Raw genomic sequence first — 22,733 nt, forward strand, 5'->3', positions numbered from 1 at the left:
TCTCATAAGGGATACGAAATCTGCAAAGAGAAATAAATGGGAAGTATTAAATTAGTAAACAAAATAGGAAAAGGACAAAAAAAATCTTTCTTGAAGGTTAGAAGTTGAACCTGAGATTTAGTAATTGTTGGTGCAGTGTAGGATAGCAAGAGTTATTTGATGAGGATTGTCCTGGAAGGAAGAATTAACAAGGGCTGTTTTAATGCATGTAAACATTTGATTCTTATGCTGAACTTGCTGTGGTATCATCACTTGACTTTTTATTTCATTATTTTATTACTTTATTATTTTATTCTGTAATTCCAAGAAAATAATACTTGGCTAAAACTTAGAAATTAAATATTATAAACTACTATATCCCAGTACCTTTCCCAAAGGGTCAGAACATGTTAGCCAGAATGTTAGTTTTGACATCTACCTGCATAACTTTTTTTTTTTTTTTTTTGGTCAGTTGTGGGACTTGAACTCTGGGCCTGGGCACTGCCCTCAGCTCTTCAGCTCAAGGGGAGCACTCTGCCACTTGAGCCACAGCACCACTTCCAGTTTTCTGATGATTAATTGGAGATAAGTGCCTCATGAACTTTACAGCCCAGGCTGGCTTTGAACCTCGATCTCCAATCTCAGCCTCCTGAGTAGCTAGGATTACAGCCAGGAACCAGCGGTGCCCGGCTCTACCTGCATAATTTATATATGTAGCTTTACCAGGAAAAGTCTCCAAACCATGAAGGGGATAGTTTGAACTATATTGAAACTCTTGATAACCTATTCATATGGAAAGTCTTCATAATTGAACCTAATAATGAAAAAATTAAGGGAGAATGTGAGACCCTGAGTTCAAACCCCAGAAAAAGCACAAGAACACAAAAGAGTTGAGAAAATCATGCTGTTATAAATGGAGACATGGCTGAGCAGGTCTTACATCTTTTTTGTTTGTCCCCCCCCCCACTTTTTTTGTAGAGTTTTAAGCTTCTGTTACTAGATTTATAATCAAATGTTTTGCTTAAACAGTATTTACATTATATGGGTCCTAGAATAATTTTGGAATTAAGATAAACTTTAAAATAATAGAGGAAGGATGTTTACTGTTATTATTTTCTCATAATGTGATTAATATGTAGAGGTAACATAGGGCCCTGGTATATTAAGATATAACTTAGTATATACTTAGATGTTATAACTACAAATTCTCCAGTTAGGTTAATAATGGTGGTAGAGGTAAGTTATGCTATCAAGTACTCAAGTGGTATCAAGTGGTATCTATAGTCCACAAACTGTATAGTTCAAATATGTTCCTGTTTGAGCTCATGAGGCAAAAATAATATTGATAATGTGAAGCTGTGGGCTGTGGTTCCAATAAAATATTATTGTATTTGGATAAGAACTCAGCCTCCGGAGTAGCTAGGAATACAGGTATGAGCCACCAGTACCTGGTTGTTGGTTGTTTTTTTGTTTTCTGGTTTTTTGTTTTTGTTTTTGCTTTTTTAATTGTGGTAGTTGTTGTGGCGTGGACTCTGCCTGTAGTCAGAGTAGTTCTGTTTGCTTATACATTTCGGTAATTTTTATCTTGAACAAACTTGTTTGGCTTAGATGAGTTATACTCCCTCTTCCCTTTTATTTTCTCAGGAACCATACTCCCTCACTTGTTGGTAAGCAGCTTTGCTAGAGTCTGAGGATTGCTCTTGGTAGACAGTCCCCTCCTCCCCCTTTAGTTTTCTTATAAATGAAATGTGGTCATAGGTCCAGCCAGTTCTTTGAAATGGGTTGCTTTGTGTAATCCAGTTTGTTTGCATTTGCATTGTCTTCCTAATGTTTGCACTAAGTTAATGCTGAGATTTGCTAGCTGATTATAAAACAGGGTGATGTCATCTTGGAGATTGGCTGGCTGCTTTAGAGATTGGAGTAAAGCCCAAACTTGCCTTTTGTGAGTTTAATGGAAAGAAAAGCATGGGGCATTGGTAGGATTCATTTGAACATTCACTATTTAAAATATATTTAAATTTAAATGCTGATGGCTCATGCCTAGCTACTCAGGAGGTTGAGATTTGAGGGATCACAGTTCAGGCCTGGGCAGAAAAGTCCCCCTGAGGCTCTTTTCTCCAGTTAACCACCAGAAAACTGGAAGTGGCACTGTGGCTCAAAGTGGTAGAGTGCTTCCTTGAGTGAAAGAGCTCAAGGATAGCACCAAGGCTTTGAGTTCAAGCCCCATGACAAAGGAAAAAATGTTGAGAGGGCTGGGAATGTGGCTTAGTGTTAGAGTGCTTGCCTAGCATGCATGATGCCCTGAGTTCGATTCCTCAGTACCACACAAACAGAAAAAGCCAGAAGTGGCACTGTGACTCAAGTGGTAGAGTGCTAGCCTTGAGCAAAAGAAGTTCTGGGACAGTGCCCAGGACCTGAGTACAAGCCCCAGGACTGGCACGTGCACACACACACACAAGTTGGACGCTAACTGAAACCATGTTATTTGAATATGAGAGGAAAAAAATCACATATAGATACCAAATATACATAATATTCAAACCAGACTTTTAGACCCCAGATTCTACTACTCTACTAGACCACAGCTCCAACTTTGCCTTTTTAAAAAATATATATAATTGGGGATAAGAGTCTGACTGACTTTCTTGTTAAAGCTAGTTTCTAACAATAGTCTTCATATCTCAGTTTGCACTGAGCCAAGCTCAAACGCATTCTTTACACTGCCTCTTAAAATGTGTTTTACTGTGAGAATGATAGAAGGAAAAAAAAAAAGACTACCCTGTGTCCTTCTCTTTGAGGAATCTGGATCAAAAATCTTCTTAGGAGCAATTACATTTGCCTACAATTGGAAGGTTTATGAATGTTTGTTTCCCATTGCAAATAAAAAGAGAGCCATTTGACCTTGCTGAGTTGTAGTTGGTTTAGTCTTGCTCTTTGTGACCTAATCTCAATTTATTGTGATTTATATGGCAGTGACTCAAGGCATAGAAGACACACTGCATCTGTACTACTTGTTACTTAGTGATATGCTATTTGTTTTATTTTGAAAAATGAAATGAACTTTCCAAAGAAAGCAGAGCCTTTTACTTCCATACTTTTGTATGTTGTTCGCTAGAATTTAGAATATCCTTTTGTCTGTTTTCATGTTCCCCTAATACAGTTGCTTGTTTTTTTTGTTTTTTGGTTGTGGGTCTTGAACCTGGGTCTGTGTGCTTCCAGTGCTCTTCAGCTCAAGGTGAGCACTCTACCACATGAGCCACTTCCAGTTTCCTAGTGGTTTATTGGAGATAAGAATCTCACAGACTTTACTGGCTGGGCTGGCTTTGAGCCACCATCCTCAGATCTCAGCCTTCTGAGTAGCTAGGATTACAAGCATGAGCCACTGGCACCCAGCTAGTTGCTTGGTTTTAAAGACCCTGTGTGGGTGTGAATATTTTTGGGACCCTTTTTAGGTTTGGGTCACACAATATTCTTCTGTGGTTTCTAAAACATCTTCTATTTATTCTATATACAGGAAACATTTATACTTTATTGTATTGGTTGGTTCATTATTGTTAACTTTTTTTGTTGTTGTTGGTTGTGGGGCTTGAACTTGGGGCCTGGAAGCTGTCCCTGAGCTTTTTGCTCAAGGATAGTGCTCTATCATCTGAACCACAGCATCACTTTCAGCTTTCTCTGAGTATTTATTAGAGACAGATTGCCATGGGGACTTTTCTATGTGGTCTGGCTTTGAACTACGATCCTCAGATCTCAGCTTCCTGAGAATAGGATTACAGGTGTGAGCCACTGGTGCTTGGCTGTTGACTTAGTAATGCTAACTTACACATAGTGTTTACTAGGTACTAACCATAGATCCACTTTGCATCTATAAATTCACATAATCCTCTCATCACTATGAGGGAGGTACTGTTATTGCCTTTATACAGAAACTAAGATACACAGTGGAGTGCTTTCAGAGTCATATCCTACCAAGTAACAGAGCTGGGATTCTGATCCAGCTAATTGAGATCCAGTACTCAAGTAGAAAGCCTTTTTACTACGAGGACAGGCTTCCTGACAACTAATACCTAATGATTGGCTAGGCAGTTAGCAGACATTAATGCATTCTTATTGGAAGAGTAGATGAATCACAGTCCTCCTCTGAGGAACTTTCTGTATCATGACATGGTCGCAGAAAACTGAGACATGAGGTCAGAGCCAAGGGCTGAGGACTGGAGAAAGCAGGAGCCTGCTGTCTGGAAATGGCCTGAGCACCGTAAGCTTCATGTTTTTTCCACAAGGAATTGACATCACAGCTGATATCACAGCTGCATGGTCTGTTGGTCAGGACGGCCTGGACTGGATCATGTTTTGAAACTTGGACTCGTCACCAGATGGCTTCAGCTTTAAAAAGAAATAGTATTTGTTTGATTTATAAAATTAAAAAAAACATTTTTTTTCTCTTGTGAGAAAAAATAGTCTTTTCTGTCAAACTAAAGTGCTTCTGTCTTATATATTAATATTTCTTAGTATTGCTATTTCCTGGATTTATTTGCCTTTTTTTTTTTTTTTTTTGGGTCTGGTCGTGGGGCCCGAACTCTGGGCCTGGGCACTGTCCCTCAGCTCTTCAGCTCAAGGCTAGCGCTCTACCACTTGAGCCACAGCGCCACTTCAGTCTTTTTTCTTTTTGCTTATGTGGTGCTGAGGAATTGAACTCAGGGCCTCAGGCATGCAAGGCAAGCGCTCTATCACTGAGCCACCTTCCCAGCCCTTATTTGCCTTTTGACTGTTACCTGTGCTGCTTGTGACCAGCTTGCCATGTTAGGGAGCTGAGTCTTGTGTTGAAGGAGTTAAAATTATGCATTGTAATTACCAAGTGTGTTGCCTGTTAAAAAGAGAAATCTACCAGGCACCAGTGGCTCACACCTGTAATCCTAGCTACTCAGGAGGCTGAGATCTGAGGATTGAAGTTCAAAACCAGCTGGGACAGGTAAGTCTGTGAAACTCTTATCTTCAATAAATTACTCAGAAAAAAACAGAAGTGGTGCTGTGGTTCAAGTAGTAGAGCACTAGGTTTGAACACAAAGAGGCTCAGGGGCAGCACCCAGGCCCTGTAAAAAAAAAGCCCCAGGACTGGAGGGACAGAGAGAGACAGAGAGAGAGAGAGAGAGAGAGAGACAGAGACAGAGACAGAGAGACAGACAGAGAGAGACAGAAAGACAGAGAGAGAGACAGAGAGAGGCAGAGAGAGAGACAGAGAGACAAAGACAGAGACACAAAGAGACAGACAGAGACAGAGAGACAGAAATATACAGAGAGAGACACAGAGAGAGACAGAGATAGAGACAGAGACAGGGAGGGAGGGAGGGAAGGAGGGAGAGAGACAGAGAGAGAAATCTTTATTAATGGAATTAAATATTAGTGGGAGTTTTCCACTGACCTTGTCAACCTCCTCTAGCCATCTTACTCGCAGACAACCATGATTTTTTAAAAAAGTAAACCTTTGATAGAAATTAAGTAAACCTGTGCTAGAAATGAATGAGTGGTTCCCTTTAACCTTGGTAATCTGTTGTACTTAGACTGTGAGCCTAATTCCTTGACAAAGAGGAGTGACAATTTGGGTTGGGATAAAAACCTAGTAAATTTCTCTTTCTTCTGCAGGCAGATCTGCATAATAAATTTCACATTCCTGCATAATAAATTTAACATTCCTGCATAATAAATTTCACATTCCTTACACGGATGCCCAAGCAATTTTCTTCTGGCTTCCTGCTCAAGACATCGATTTCGTTACATTCCACCCAACACACCAGAGAATTTCTGGGAAGCTGGTTTTCCTTCCACTCATACTTGGATAGAAAGAGGTTACATTAAGGAAGATCTTGATCTTTGCCCTCGTCCAGAAAGATGACAGCCTTACAATGCAATGTTTTCTCCAAAAGGCAAGGAACAGAAGACCTAGATGTTAAAGCAAAAACAGATGATTGAAGACAGTGTTTCCATTTTAGTTATTTATAGTTTAAGGTGGTATCAAACATTGATTTTTTGATCTGTAAATTGATTTATAAGTCAGTTTTCTATTAAAAATGTTTTTAAGGGCTGGGAAGGTGGCTCAGTGGTAGAATGCTTGCCTTGCATGTCTGAGGCCCTGGGCTCGATTCCTGAGCACCACATAAGCAAAAAGAAAAAAGCCGGAAGTGGCACTGTGGCTCAAGTGATAGAGCGCTAGCCTTGAGCTGAAGAGCTGAGGGACAGTGCCCAGGCCCAGAGTTCAGGCCCCACGACTGGACCCCCCTCAAAATAAACATTAAAAAATATAAAAAAATGTTTTTAAGTGGCATTTTCTACCACACAAGCAACTATTTAAAATGTAGATATCCTTATATTGTGTTTTCTTTTGTTTGCACCTTGGTTTAGACCAATGAAACAGTTCCATTTTACACCTTAAGGGTCTTTTATTTACTTTATTTGATAATTATGATTTTGGAAATATGAAAAAAAAAACCTAGTAAATTTCCCTGCCGGGTGTGCCTGCCTAGCTCTGGGTAGAGTAACAGTATTGCACCTTTTATGCAAAAATATATCGCTCTTGTCTCTCTATTCATTTCTGATGCCAGATACCTCTCTATTCATTTCTGTGTATTCATTTCTGATGCCAGAGAGTTGTGCATTTCTAATACTCTCAATGTCAAAGAGTGAAGAAATGAAGCTCACTTGTATATTGCCATCTGAACAGTAAAATTTACAAAGCAGGGGAAAGAATATTTTGTGGAAGGCTGTCTAAAAAACATAGAGAAAACTATCATGAGTCAAACCCGGTTCACCAGGCCCTCGGTACATGGAAGGGATGGAACAGCCTGCCAGGCAGGCTGAGAAAACCGCATAGGTGGACCCCGGCCTGCAGTCTGGCCTGACTGTTGGGGCCAGGCTTTGACTGGCTGGTCTGGTCACAACTCTCATACACACACACACACACACACACACACACACACACACACACATGCAGATAGGTTATCATGTACTGATAAGGTGCTAAAATACAGGAGGATGTCAGAGAAACTTTGTTATCACAAAGTCTGTGCTAGGTCTTGCCCTGCTTCCTAAATATACTGGACTCCTTGGCTTCCCAGGGTTTTCCTGGCCTCTAGCCTTCGCTGGGGGCCCATACACATTCTGTCTCTCCCATTGAGCCTTTCCAAGCAACTGTAGGGTTCACTAATCTCTCAGACATTGGAAGTGCCAAAACATTTGTCATTTGCGCTGTATGACACCCTCTGCCCTCCAACGGTGGGACTGATGACTTATTTTTGAAACAGTCTCTCAGAGCCATATTTCTCCTTTGGTGAAAGAGGACACTGTGAGAAAACTCATCTTTTCTATCAAAGTGGGATTCTTAAAAGTTCCTGCTTTGGCCTAGTGACTTGGCTCTTATTACTTTTAATCTTTACAAGTATGAAAGGGAAGAAGAATTGCTTTGGTATAAGGAAGGACTGTTGAATTGTAAGATTTTGTCCTAACTGGTTGTTCTAAGATGGAATTAAAACACATCTCAGATTGTTCAAGAAATATCAGAGGGTATGTATGTTTTACAATTGCTTGTCTACGGTTAATCTTATGTCAAAATCTTTTAATGGTCACCTTATATAAATGCATCTTACCTTCTTCAAACCAGCCAATCATAAGCAGATTGTGAGTCTTAGCTCAACTAGTCCAAGCAGAGGGGTGGGGCCTGCTGCATTAGGGATAAATAGGGAGCAGTCTGGCTGCCCTGTGTGCTTGCCTGCCAGATTTTTACCTGATGGTGCACTCTTCTGCAGAAATAAATTTTGCCTTGCTGAGAAAATTCTGTTTTCATGCCTATCATTGTGACTCTGGTGGTTCATGGAGAGCATATTTATAACAACATGAATAACAATTCCTGAGATAAGGAGTCATTTTGAGGATTAACTGAAGAAATATATGTAAAGTGATAGCCACAGAGGCGAACACACACCACATCTTCAAAGACACCAGACTCAGAAGCCTCCCCTTGCCTCTGGGTCCCAGTAATCTTCCTCTAGTGGATTCAAAAAGGTCGTTATGTGTCCCAGAATAGCAGAAACAGAGAAAGTGAAGTTAGCTAGGGACCAGAGTTACTAATTGAGTGTTCACCTCCCGGAAATGGGGCGGATCCCTTCTGGGCTACCAAACAGAATGTGCTAGAGCAGCTTACTCATTGGCTTATTCATTAACCAAGTTGGAGAAAGTTTGGCTGAGGACTAAATTTCATGTGGGCTATTAATCTTTACTCACTCTATCGCCTGATTCATGTGGTCCTTTAGGTTTTTCAAAATCAAAGAAACTGAAGAAGTCAACTCAAGTAGAAAAAAACAATGAGGTTTATTTGGCCTAAAGCTGGCAGGGGAGACTGGGAACCTGCCTGTTTGATCCATGTGTCGTTCCATTATTACATGTCCTGACAGTACCCAGCTTCCTGGGTACTTATTCCTCATTTGCCCTCTGAAAAGGAAGAGGGGATTTCTTAGTATATGAAAAGTAACTATTTCTAAGTTTCTACTATGAGTAACCAAAAGCTGCCAAGGCAGAGACATTCAAAGCTCAAAGTCAGTACCTTAAATTTGGGCTTCCTGACTTCTGATCTTGTACAGCCAGGGCAGAAACAAGTAGTCGGGGGATGTGGGTTAGTGGTAGAGTGCTTGCCTAGCATGCATGAAGCCCTCGGTTCTATTCCTCAGTACCACATATACAGAAAAGGCCAGAAGTGGTGCTGGGCTCAAGTGATAGAGTACTAGCCTTTCAAGCCCCAGGACTGAAAAAAAAAAGCAGGTTTTAGATCTGTCACTGTGGTCAGGGACAGTTGGAGTTTTACTTTTACAATTGACTTCTCAATTTTTTAATCCAGTGTAGCTGTAGCTATGAGATGGTGGGTGAAGCTACTGGAAAAGGCCAGAATTCTGGACTGTGGGATCTGGATTTGGTCTTGACATACACCTAACAGCAATGGAAAAATTCTTTCAAAACAAGCTTTAGTCAGGTACTGTTGGCTCATCCCTGTAAATGCTAGCTTCTCAAGTGGCTGAAATCTGAGGATAATGATTCAAAGCCAGCTTGAGCAGAAAAGTCCCTGAGACTCTTATCTCCAGTTAACTAGGCTCAAGTGGTAGAGCTCCATTCTTGAGTGAAAAAGCCAAGCAAGAGGTCCTGAGTTCAAGCCCCATTACAGGCCTGCACACATGTATGTGTGCCCCTCATCCCTGAGAAACAAATCCCGAAACCTCACCCCCACTAAAAAAATCCCAAACCAACCCCCAAATGAAAACAAAAAACAAAACCCACAAGCAAACATCGTTGTGTCTAAGCTGTTAAGAGTTGCTGAGTAGCTCCTGAGCTGAGTGTTTGACAGCAGTTGTAAGTATCATTTAGTCTTCATAACAACCCTTCAAGGCAGGCATTGATTCCACTCTGAAGTTTCAAAACTGAGATGCACCTCAAAGACAAATCACTAGCAATGGGCAGGTGGAACCTGAGCCAAGCTCTGACCGATGCTAAACACTTACAAGAAAAGAGCAGAGGCTGGGAAGGTGTCTTAGGGGTAGAGTGCTTGCCTAGCATGCATGAAGCCGTGGGTTCAATTCCTTAGTGCCACATAAACAAAATAAGCCAGAAGTGGTGCTGTGCCTCAAGTGATAGAGGCTCAGGAACAGTAGCCAGGCCTTGAGTTCAAGGTCCAGGGCTAGCAAAAAAAAAAGAATAGAGCAGAAATACCCATATATTTTCACAGTGAACTCTTTATTACACAGCACAATGGGCAACCTCCCAGCTCCAGTGCCTTAGGAAAGGAGCATGGATTTGATTCCAAAGTAGAAATGCTAGGGAAGAAAGCTCTAGCCGAGTGACCCAGTCCAGTACCATGGGGCTGGTTATTGTGTACTTTTGGTAGGAATATTTTCTGAACAGGATCTATACTGTGAGAAGCTTGTATTGGATCTGTTGAAGAAAGGCACCTGCTCAATCTGGATTTGCTTGTTTGTAAAAAGCACCAACTGCAAAGGGCCTTTATGATTTCTGGCCTGAGTCCGAATGTGAGTGTACAATGCAAGGAGAGTTTGTTTTTAGTCAGCAGTGCTCATGTTTGGCTGTATCCAGGACTGAGGTCAAGGTTGGTTGTAGCCCTGCCTTGTGCCTTTGAGATTGGTCAGCTTCTCTTCTTTTCCTCCTTCCAGGGTCTTAGCCAGCACCTCACCTAGGCCTTTCTGGCCTCTAGGAACCTTTAGGCCTTCCAGGAGACAGAATTGGCACAGTCACTGTTTGGCATAGAGGTAGAACTAGAACTGCAGCCCTCTGTGCATTCTTCTATTTAATCAGGCCTTGTACCCCTCTTTGTTCTTAACAAAGCAGTACTTGGAGAACTGTGGGTGGGTGGTCTGTAGCCTCAGTGGCTTCTGCTGACATTTAACTGGGTGAAAATTTCCAGGAAGACACATTTTAGTAGGAGGGGCTATTTCCTAGTGTTCTGCTATTATTTTTTCCTTTGGACAATAGTCCACAGAACATTTGGTGCCTGGTCTGACAAGGGTGCCGGAAGGGGGTAGGCTAGGCCAGCAGCTTACTCACTCTGCAAATGCTTATTGAGCCTTTTGTCCCAAATTAGAGACAACTGTGCTAAATGCTACAGCCCTTTCCCAAAACACCCACAAAATCCAACAGTCTACTGGGAACCTACTCAACCAGCCAGGCAATCAGGCTACAACCATATCCCCTATGTTCTGGGAACACAGATGGTAAGGATCCAGAGAACTTATATGGAGTACTAACGTGGTCAAAAGCCTAAAGAATAAGCCAGGAGGTAGGTGTGGGCCAGGAGGTAGGTGTGGGGTGAAAGCTGCAGATTCATGATGACTACACATGTATAGTTCCTGGAGCAAGGGCAGGAAGTAGGGCACTGGCAGCTGGAGATGAAGGCAGGAGACACCCTGTGAGCCTCACAGAAGATTCTGGATATTTCCTTTTTCTTCTTTTTATTTTTTATTATTGTCAGTTATGGGGCTTGAACTCAGGGCCTGGGTGCTGTCCCTGAGCTCTTTTGCTTAAGGCTAGCACTCTATCACTTTGAGCCACAGCTCCACTTCCAGTTTTCTGAGAATTAATTAGAGATAAAAGTCTCATAGACTTTCCAGCCTGGCTTTGAACTGCAATCCTCAGATCTCAGCCTCCTGAGTAGCTAGGCGTGAGCCACTGTTGCCTGACTTGGACATTTTCTTGAGAGCAGCAGACTATGAGACCTGAGTTCTATCTCTCATTTGCATGTGTGGGAAAAACAAAATCTTCTGGTGGCTGCCCACAGAGAAGATGTCTTTCTAAGAGCTCTGGAGCCAAAGCCTTCTTCCTAGAGATACCAGCTAACCTTGGCAGTCCACACTGGCTACTGTACAAGCTTTTGGCTTTGAGCATGAAAATTTGACGTTAATGTTTGGTTTAGATCTCTGTATCTGACTTAAATGGTGACATTTCCATATGGCTGTTTAGAATACCTGACTATGACAATTCCCTACACCCATATTTTCCACCAGATAGTAAAGGAGGCATAATTCTGCGAGTATCAGTTAAGATCCACTTGGTAAAGGAACATAAACATCTGGAAAGTGTTTAGGACACATGGAGAACTGTTAGCACACTGGCTGGTAGCTGGAAAAAAGCCCTAGCCATGCACACAAAGGCCACTTGCTCCTTTCTGACTTGCTCATCTGAGTGTGGAGGCCACAAACAAGAGGCCCTAGATGTGGTTCTTTGCCCTCTGAGATGGTAGAATATGGAACAAAATGTTAACTCTCTGTGGCATTATTTCAGGTGAGTCAGAGCCTGTTGCGGAAGAGGCTTGGGAAGACAGGCCAGGGGCTGGGCCCCTGAAGGCTCACAGCGTGGGAACCTGGGTGGATGGAGATATGGGGAGCCACAGGGTAGGATGAGCATCAATAACCTGGCCTCCTGTGCTGCCAGTTAGCAGCAGTCAGCCTAGGCACATTACTAAGCCCCAAACCACCAGGCTATCAGAAGGTGGTTTATGTAAAACCCCATCTTAAGGGTTTAGCAATTCCAAGAAATGTGTGGGCAGACTCTTGGTTTGGAATGTCATGATTATAGCCAACCCTAAATATTTAGCAATATATTTATCACTGTGGGCTGCAGGAAACTAAGCTACACTTATCAAGGTGGGGACAGGAAACTAAGCTACCTTTATCAAGGTGGGGGCAGCTCTCTGAGATGATATAATTGGCATTTCAGGGATAAACAGTTACATGACCCATACCCAAATATCTGCCCTGGCCTCTGTTAGCCAAATACACATTGGTTCTGTCAGAACCATGGCTGCAGAGCTCCTGCAATCCTGATTAGACTAAATAAGGATCAGCTCCAGGCTCCATCCTCTATCACAGCCTAGGTCCCCCAGAACTCAGAAGCGGAAAGCTGGATTCCAGAGCCCTGCAGCCAGCACCCCTCACAGCACCTGGACTTTAGAATACAAAAGGTCCCACACAGAATAGTCCAGGATCACTCACACATGGCTTTTCCAGTATCATACTTCCTTTTAGAGCTAGTTCTAAGCTTTCACCTCTTGGGCAGTAGAAGGTGACAGGAAGATTATCAGGATTAGGGGGCTTTGCTGAGTGAGCATGGACGGGGTACTTTCTGCCAGAGTGATTTTTCTGAAACCCGTCTGATCAGGCTACCCCTGTGTGGTTCACTGTCTCCTGCAGCTGTGTTTGGAAAGACATCCCCCACAACTATCCTTGTCATCAAACACACTGATAAAAGAGGGATTATTAAAATGCCATTCTTGGGTCTATTCCATGACCTATTGAATGTGAGGTGAGGCCATACAGGGTTCAGGAATCTACCATTAAAACAAGCTCAGTTATTCTTCTACCCACTAAAGATTTTGTTGTTGTTTGTTTGTTTTTACTTCATTTTAAGAGTATAAGGGATAAAGGCTATTTATGGTAGGAGAAAGAGGGGCAATAGTTTTTTGTTAAACCACAAAGACCTTGGTCAATAGGAGAAACAGAGAGAAGAGGCTGGTAAGAGCTGATCAAGGGGTTTCTAACCTCCATGCCTAGATACCTGTCCTCCCCACATCTACTTGAGGTTGAGAGCCCAGAACAGGAGCTTCATTAGAAAACCCCAGCAAGAGGTCTGCTGAGCTGGCCAGAGAGCACCTGGAGAACCATACCAGCCTTGCCTTGCCAAAATCTCACAGTGGTAGTTGTGTTTGGGGCTGTGACTCTAATTGTTATGTTTAGGGTTTGGTGTGGATACTTGCTCTTAGGAACACTGACCATTGACACACTTACCAAAGCTGACTCTGCCTCCTCTTTCTTTGGAGGTCTTGGGCTAAGTCAGCCCTCTTAGTTTCAGCCTTTCCCATCTGTAGCCCATGCCCAACAATCTCATCAGTCCAACCCAACCCCCTGAATGTGGCTTTATAACTAGCCCAGCACCACACTGTGGATTGGATCTTCTATCATTATGCCTAACTCAATCTGTAGTCAAATGTACCAGGCTATTCCCACAATCTAGGTTAATTTCTTCTTTATTAATACCTTGTCCTTTACAGACCAGAGTTGAGATGGGGTCTTGGTAACTTTTTGCCTAGGATGGTCTTGAACTATGTCCCTCCTTCCTGCAATCTCCAGAGTAACTGGGGTTATAAATGTGAGCTATCACACTTGGCTGCTTTGCTTTCAAAGGTTTTTCATCCTTAGCTAGATCAGTAATTTGGTTGCTTAGAGTCTGCTTTAAGGGATTCTGCTTCCAGAAGCCCAGGGAGTCTCCATGCCAGAGGATTTCTTCCAAATGTCTCGGCTCATATTTCCTTTGCTTTCATAAATCCTTTTGTTTTGTTTTTCCAGGTTGGACCAAATCTGCCATTCTTTTCACCTTATCCAAAGGTAGAACAAAACAATGAGTACTCATTGGATTTCCCATGGAACTTTGCCTGAGGGTATGAGTCAGGTGGTAAAGCATGTGCCAAACAAGTGTGAGGATCTCAATTCAAACCCTCTTAACACACACACACACACACACACACACACACACACACACACACACACACTACGGTGAAGCAAGTGGTTCTCTCTCTGTGGACATTCAGGCCCTCTCCAGGCTGCTCCAGCATTATCTCAACCCTGCCATCCGTTCTAACATGCTCTTCCAAGACTTGTTTCTTTCTAATGCAGTCTGTGCTGCAATCTATCCCATTCCTTCCTTCCAGCTCTTTGGCTGTGATTGTAGGAATACCGTGCATTTGAGGATATGGGCTGACAGGTAGACACATGTACCTCTGGCCTTTGCTTCATTTCCCTCTGCTTCTCTTACTCATTTAAAAGCAGAGAGGTGTGAACGTGGGCTAAAGACAAGACTGGGGCAGTTAGAACTTGAGCCCCATTCTGGCCTTGGTATTGAGTTTCCTCTGGCCCCAGGCTCGTTCCATAAGCATTCCCTCTTTTATTTTTATTGTTAATTTTTTTAAACTTGTTTTAATGAGTATCTTTGCCAGTCACCCTAAGCAAGGTTCAGGCAAATATTATTAGTGGTGCTCTAAATGTTAATAAGTACATTTAATACTACATGTTGAAAGATTACATAAACAGTCTTAAGTTTTGCATTTTATTTTCTTCACATGGAAGAAACTAACAGTGGATAGTCTCTTCATGGGAATGCTGAAAAATATGTTAGCTTAAATAATTTGTTAGTAAATATCTAGTGAAATTCTGAAAATGTCATGGGTTGAAGCTCTCAGATGCTAGGTAGTTACAGTTTAAAAGGCATTCATATGCCAAGAAATCTGTTAACTGATATCAGGCAAGTATCCTTTTTGGCAATCTCAGTAACAGCACATTGAGGGGAAACACACATCATCTCTCTGCCTACAACAGTGAGTGAGTACCATGATTCTATTCCATAGAAAAGAAAAATAAATTTGAGATCTGGGTAATATCAACTGTCTTCAGACTATCAAGAAAATAAGGTATTTGCCATGAAGATATTAACTGATCATTTTTAAGTTTGTTTAACAGGTCTAAGGAAAATTGTCAATTATTACTATTGTTAATTATAAACAAGAATCCACAGGCAATGTTTAACATGGATGAGTCAGTCAGTCTTTCAATCAGTAATAAAGTATGATGTTACAGAAGAAGGAGGGAAGAAATATGTGAGGATCAATTGTATCACTTTCCAGCTCTCAAACTGCTTCTTGTGAACATGTTAAATATTGCTAACAATACTAAATGTTGAAGATGGTGTCTCAGCCACATGTCTGCATCCTTTGGCACATTCCTTTGTATCCTCTGCTGCTTTTGCAATGTCTAGTGTTAGATGTCCTCTTTTTCCCTCTGCATGAGCACCTTCAGGTAGCTGGCACAGCTTTCATAGAAACACAAGAGCCTGGGACACAGATAGTCATTAACTGTAGCTGTTAAAAAAATTAACAAGCAAATCCAAGAAAAATGTGATTATGAAAGCCAAGGCCTATTGCCAGAGGTGGGAAGGGAGGGTAGGAATGTGTGTGTGTGTGTGTGTGTGTGTGTGTGTGTGTGTGTGTGTGAGAGAGAGAGAGAGAGAGAGAGAGAGACAGAGAGAGAGAAGAGGATCATGTGCTATGTTACACAACATCTGATCTTTGATCCCTGGATGTTTTCCAGTGGGCAGCTGGTTGGATTGATTTGGGAACAAAAATGCATTGGAATTGCTTGTAGCCTTGGTGGGAACTGCATGACTGTTGCTTCAGTCAGCCCTGCTCCTCTGCTCCATTTTGATACAGCCCAATGATTTCTGTGCATCACCTTTATAATAACAATAAAATTTCAAAGAATTTCTAAATGGGTTAGTGAAGGGCTTATTCCAAGCCTACAGGAGGAGTATTAGAACGCTCCAGGACCCTATCCTGAACTGTTCTGTAAAGCAGGGAGTTCCTGTCCTGTCCTGAGAAACTTTAACATCTGAGGCAGCTTATTAAAAAACAAAACAAAACTGCTGGTGGCATGTCTGTCATACTAGCAACTCAGGAGGCTGAGATCTGAGAGTGTGGTTTAAACCCAGGCAAGAAATTTCATGAGACACTCATCTTTAATTAACCAGCAAAATGCCAGAGGTGGAGCTGCGGCTAGAGTGCTAGTGGTAAGAATGCTAGACTTGAGGGAAAAAGCTCAAGGACAGTGCCCAAGCCTTGAATTCAAGCCCCCAAACTGGCACACGTATGCATGCGTGCGTACACTCACATACACACATACACTTAGAATAGTTAATCAAGTGTTGAACAGAAAAGATATTTATGAATCAGTTAGTTCTCAGGGCCAAAAGTTGTTCAGCATTGCAATCCACAAGTAGGTAGGGGATCTTTATGGGCAGAAAAAGGAAATGACATACAGAAATAGCTTGCTTGCTTACAGTTCAACATTTGCTTTATTTGGGCATGTCTTGTCAGTTTGCAGCCTGTAATTGGCTGAAAGCTTCTGCTATGACTGGCCAAAACTCAAAGTTCAAGCAATAAAGGTAGTCCAACAATACGTGAGTCCTATCGGTTAGTTTTTGTTTGAGGCATGACGGCAATTAAGGATCATGCTCACTCTAAAGTGGCTTGATGTAAAAAGTGACCTTTTATTTTATTTTATTTTTCCAGTCTTAGGGCTTGAATGCAGGACCTGGGCACTGTCCTTGAGCTTCTTTTGCTCAAAGTTAGCACTTTACCACTTGAACCACAGCGCCACAATCATCTGACTTTTTCTGAATAGTTTATTGCAGATAAAAGTCTCTCTCAGATGAGAGTCTCTTTTCTGCCTGGGCAAAGTGTCCATCTTTTGTTGTTACCTTGGGAATACAAGTCATAGTAATCTACAGATACACTAAGGTAAACATAAAGGTTTGGAAATCAGGCTAATCATCTACCATTCAGGATGTTCCTAGCTGAAATGAAATGTTAAGGAATCTGACTGATGCTGCTACTGTTCCCAAACAATCAGGACATGCCTCTCCACTGGCTCTAATTGTAGTCTAGAATGTGTGCTAGCCCTTATTTCCTCCATCTTCCAGGGGGAAGAATGCCTGTTACATTCATGAACAAACAAGGTAAAATGAAAATTTGGCCTATCTTGGAAGTTCTAAAGCTGAGATCTAAGGACAATTCCGTTTAATTCGAAGACTGTCTATAAACTTTCCAAGATAAAGGCCCTAGTCCTGCATTCCTACTGAGCTTATGTAAGATTCAAGACCTAGCATCTGTGTATTTTGCAAGTCTTCTAATAGCCTCTTAATTGTTTTAGGATTGGAAGCTAGAAAAAACTTTCTAATAGTTTTGATTCACTGAGGTGAAAGGGAAAGCTCTTCAGTCATCAGATCATGTTGTAAAGTGTGGAACTTTCTCTTGAAAACTTAAAACTTTTCCAGAGAAATCTTGTGACTTTTATGTACAAATGGGCTTAATTTCAGAGCACTCTTTGGTAGGGCGCATAGCAACAGATGGGCTGCGATGAATGAGGGTAGGATTCTGAGGAGACGGCTGGACTGCCAAGTTCTGATGCAATTTCTGAAGAAAGAAGGGGCTCCAGTAAACAGCCAGGTATGTCATTTGCTTTTCCAACAAAGTGCTTCCAAACAAAGCTTCACTGTCTCAACTGGAATACTGAAGAAGGCTAGGCAGAGGTTGATTGCTGTCAACTGTTTTGAATCAATGGGCACAGTGCACAACTATGTATTTCAGCTTAGCATTACAGAACATCTTGGCACCACACGTTTATTTATTGCCTATAAATCTTCAGTGCAACTTCACCTTTTGTTTCAACTGGTAGGATTAGAGGGCTATAACAGCTGATTTAGCACTAGTAAGGTTAACACAGTTTCCTGAAAATGTTTTTTTGTTTGTTTTTGTGCTGGTACTGAGGCTTGAACTCAGGGCCTCATGCTTTGTCTCAGCATCATTTGAGCTATACCTCCATGTCCAGATCTTTTTGCTGGTTAGTTGGAGTTAAGGGTTTCTCATATTTGTCTGCTTGAGCTGGCTTCAAATATAGATCCTCATCTATCAGTCTCTTGGGTTAGGATAATAGGTGTGAGCTACTGGCACTCAGCTTTACATAAAGTTGTGATTTTTTAAAAATGCATTACACTAAGTTAAAGTTAGACTTAAGTTAATAATCTGCTTGAATTTGTTTAGAGGGAGTTTGTGAGTGGGCCCCACCAGAGAGAAGTTGTTGTTTTTCTCCTCCTCTTCCTCCTCCTCCTCCTCTTCTTCCTCCTCCTCCTCCTTACATAACAAGCAGGTGCAAGTGGATCAAGCCTATAATCCTAGCTACTCAGGAGGCTGAGATCTGAGTATCACAGTTTGAGGCCAGCCTGGGCAGGAAAGTCCATGAGACTCTTATCTCCAATTAACCAGCAAAAAGCCAGAAATGGAGCTGTGTCTCAAGTGGTAGAGAACCAGCCTTGAGCAAGAAAAACCAAGTAAAAGCATGAGGCCCCGAGTTCAAGCCTCAGCACCAATACTATCCTATTCTGTATTCCAGGGCAGAGAGTGATATGCAAGGTAGGAAAATAAAAGCTTAGAGGATATGAGAAAACGGCAACTGCTAATGACATAAGGAAAAGTAGAGAGGACCATGGTAGGGGACATTTTAGGATGGCTAAGGAAGGCCTTGTTCTACCATCCTACAGTTAGGTACCTCTGCTAACTATTATGTTTTGAGTTTTATTTACTTATTTGTTTGTTTATTTATTTAGTTGGTCATGGGGCTTGAACTCTGGGCCTGGGCGCTGTCCCTGTGCTCTCCAGCTCAAGGGGAGAGCTTTACCGCTTGAGCCACAGCACCACTTCTGGTTTTTTAGGTTTATTGGAGATAAGAGTCTCACGTACTTTTCTGCCCAGGTTGGCTTTGAACCATGATCCTCAGATCTCAGCCTCCTGAGTAGTTAGGATTACAGGCATGTGCCACTGGCGCCCGGTTGAGCTTTATTTATTTTGAAACATGTATATAAGGTTCATTCATTTCCATTGCTGTATAACATCCAATGAACAGATGGACAATATGAATTTAGCTATTGGTTATTATAAGACAGTATGAAAGAAGACTACAAGGAACACACTTGGATGTGTCTCTGTGTGACATGTGATGTTTCTCTCAGATCTAAAGGAATGGTTTGAGTGCACATCTTCAACTTCACTGGCTGTTGCTAAGTTGCTTTCCAAACTGGGCCTCTCCATATATATGCTGTACAATAAGGTTAACATAGCAAGCTCCTCGTTGTTATCTTTTTTCTTTTCTTTTCTTTCAAGACCAGAACTCGGTACCTGAGATTTTGCTCATTGGCTGGCATTCTACCAATTGAGCCACACCTACAATCCCTTGGCCGCTATCTTTAGAAGGGTTTGGTTGCTTTAAGGTTGACCCTTGGCTGGCATTTTGGAACTTGGACTTCTGGAATATGTCCACTGTTTTCTTACTGATAAGGGTGGCTTTTATTGTGCCCAGACTTTGCAAACAATGTGGTTTATGCTCAAACATTGCTTTCCTCCAGATAGCCTAGAATTTTGAACCATACTAATTTGAACAATCCTTTCCTTAATTTACTGATGAGGTGGCACATCTCTTCAGAGGTGCAGTTGACTTGAGTTTCCCTTTTGGGAAATATCTATTCATATTTTCTGTTCACTTTCCTCCTGGGTTGTTTGTCTCACTGAATCAGAAGTCTTCACATTTGTTCATTTGGCATACTGAAACTCATTTCTCCCTGTCTGTGGTCGGTCTCTGCTTTGTAGAATGTCTTCCATGTTTGGAAGTTTTTCATTTGAATTTATTGAAATTAATCAATTAGTCATGGGAGAGGAAAAACCCCTATTTGTGGTGTGTGTGTGTTGTGTGTATTTGGAGAGGCTATAGAGAGTATGGTTTAGGGGTATAGCTCAGTCAGAGAGTCTCTGTCATCTATCAATTATCTATCCATCTATCTATCTATCTATTGGTTCTGGAACCACATTATATTTTAAACCTTCTGTGAAGGTTTAAAATCCTGTCCCACCATTTACTATGCAGTTTAGTTCACTTAATCTTCCTGACCTCAGTTTATTCACTTGTAGAATGGTGTAAAGATTATATCTGGGGTGGGCTGGTCTTAAACTATGATCCTCCTGTCTTCTGCCCCTCCAGGAGTCGAGTTTATAGGCATGCACTATCACACCTGGCTTTTTGATTCATCTTCATGCCTGGCTCCTCATTTGGTCTTCTTTCATTTCAGTTGCTAATTTGCCTCTGGAGAAGCTGAGATAAAGATTTTTGTCACAGGGCTTCACTTTCTTCCATGTCCCCTTCTCAGTCCCCAGCAGCTGTTTCTGGGCCTACATAGCTTTCTCTTGTCTTCTCTTCTCTCTGTCTTGCCCACTCTCTTCGGGACTCCAGACAACCACCACCGGATGACGTGGGCTGAGCAGCACTGCTTTAGAGAAGGTTTATTCTTTTTAAATGGTTTGATTTTAAATCATTACTTTATGATTCTTGGTGAGGTTTTATGTAATCTGCTAGATGTCTGGCGGGCCAGTCCCCCAAACGTCACTGGAGAAAATACATTTGCCAGCTCCAGGGAGGTGGATCTGCATTGTTGGAACGAGGATGGATTCCTTTGTATGTGTACAGGAACCATGCCTACCTACCCATGCCTCGTTGTCTCCTGTCCTAATCATACCTTTGAGACAAGCACTCACATAAGCTGGGAATAGAGATTCGGATTATGGCTCTTGGCCGAGGATAGTATTTACATCCATTACCAGTTGGGTGTTTTCCTTAAAACATTCAGAGATTTGAAATACAACTCCTCATTTCCCTGACAGTGTAGCAGGGGTGCGCCATGACCAGCATGGAGGTGGCTGTAACCTCTGTGGCAGCTTAGAGCAATGGCAGAGGCCTGCACACATGCTTAGGGAATGTCTGAAATTGGGTCAGCTGGTACACCACAGCCCATCAAAACACTGGTAGTAAGTAGTTTGTGATGAGAAGGCTTGCGTTTTATTTCTCCTTGAAAGTAACACCCACATCCACATTCCACCCCCCCAAAACCCAACAAACCCACTTGATATGAGGCTCAGGCCAAAGCCACGAGTGGGCTTTGTACTTCTGTCCTCTAGGTGACAAGGTGATGGTATTTTGGCTGGCTCAGTTTTACTATCTCCCTGAGTTCCAGTTCCAAGTGAGCCAGTCAGTTCTGGTTTCCTTCTGAAAGAGCTTCTTCTTGAGTCCCCCATGTGCTACTCCTGTGTTTGTTTTCTGTTGCATAGGAGTCATTTATGCCAGCCAGTTGCTCAGATGACCATGTGGGCAAAGGCTGCCCAGAGCTGTGTGGGAGGAGATCAAACCTGTGGGAGGAGATCAGGTGGGCAATTCATCATCTTGGCCTTCCCAAGTGATGAAGTCAAGGGCTGTATTACTTTAAAAAGGTTAAACAAACAATCAGGAATCTCTAGAGGGAAGTCTGCTGTGGGCACTGTGGTTCTGTCAGATCACCAAGGCTACAGGCCATTTTTGATTCCTTGTCTGTGAAATGGTCAACACCAGATGATCTCTGTGGTCTGAGAGATCCCCAGCTCTATGATCCAGATGTTCAGTAGTACCTCTTACCCCTGTGTGCATGGTGTGCTTACATCTTAGAGGAAAGCTACAGACTTCGTGCTGTGCCTCAAGGCTGCTATGGGGTTTGGGGTTTGGTTTTTGGCCCAATAAAGTTGCTATGCTCTTGCTGGCTTCAAAGCCAAGAAGTCATTATTTAAGTCAGCCCAAAGTCCTGACTTTCCTTTGTCTACTTGCTCCAGCGATGGCTCTTAGGAAGCACAAACATTTAACTGGGTGATGCAAGATGAGAGATCTAAGCTGGAGCTGACTATTGCAGGTTCTAGATCAAACTTAGGCATTAGATTCATACACCTTCCTAATTGGATACTGTCTTCTGTCATTAAGTGCAGGCTGAATTCTCGAGCCAATTCCAGGTGGGTACGGGAGAATGTGGGAAGGAGGGCGCAGGGCGCAGGCCTTCCTGGGCTATACAAGATGAGTGATGGAGCACTCAGGGTTGAGAGCTTGTTTCGAGGTGACACGGGTAGCCCAAGCAAGGCTGCAGGTGCTTCTGTACCCTGTGAGAGTCATTGGCAAGTCATTGTGAAGGTGGCAAGTGATGTGTGAAGAAACATGAGACTCTCTCTGAAAAATAACTAAAGCAACAAAGGGCTAAGGATGTGGCTCACATAGTACACATCAGCCTAGAAGGTGCAAGGCCTTGAGTTCAAGCCTTAGTACTGCTGGACAGACAGAGGGAGAGAGGCGGGGGGGGAGAGAAGGAGGGAGGGAAAGAGGGAGGGAGGGAGGGAGGGAGAGAGAGAGAGAGAGAGAGAGGGAGAGAGAGAGTCTCAAGTGTATGACCGGATATAGATAATCAGGTGTATTAATAGCCAAAACATTTTCATAATCTCTCCTTCTTCATTGCTTCTTAGTTCTAAACCCCAAGGTTTAGGGAATTTGTTTTGACTATAAGAAAAATATGTGGAAAAAATTTCTTTTTCAAAATGCTTTTCCATACCCTCCAAATGGTTTCTAGATTACAACAGGCCCCACGTTGCTATGAACAGTCTGTCAGCACTCAGCTGGCAGGGAGTGGAGTGGACATAGGAGGAGTTCTGAAGAGTTGCTAGGGTCATGGCGGCTCCATGTGGAGCTCTCTGCAGAAGCCTGGGGCCCCGCAGGCCC

The 22,733-nt window shown here is 42.4% G+C and overlaps 1 protein-coding gene across 1 annotated transcript in view; it reads right to left on the reverse strand.

Annotated features, from left to right (window-relative positions):
- Positions 1–21,130: 21,130 nt before the first annotated feature.
- Abca4 (ATP-binding cassette, sub-family A (ABC1), member 4) overlaps positions 21,131–22,733 on the reverse strand; it is a 127,803-nt gene continuing 126,200 nt past the window's right edge. The window contains exon 50 of the mRNA XM_013018245.1: positions 21,131–21,352. Coding sequence (XP_012873699.1) covers positions 21,347–21,352 — 6 coding nt within the window. The 3' untranslated portion in view covers positions 21,131–21,346. The remainder of the gene's footprint in view (positions 21,353–22,733) is intronic.

This window comes from Dipodomys ordii, unplaced genomic scaffold, assembly GCF_000151885.1.
Source record: "Dipodomys ordii isolate 6190 unplaced genomic scaffold, Dord_2.0 Scaffold39, whole genome shotgun sequence".
NCBI classification, from domain to species: domain Eukaryota; kingdom Metazoa; phylum Chordata; class Mammalia; order Rodentia; family Heteromyidae; genus Dipodomys; species Dipodomys ordii.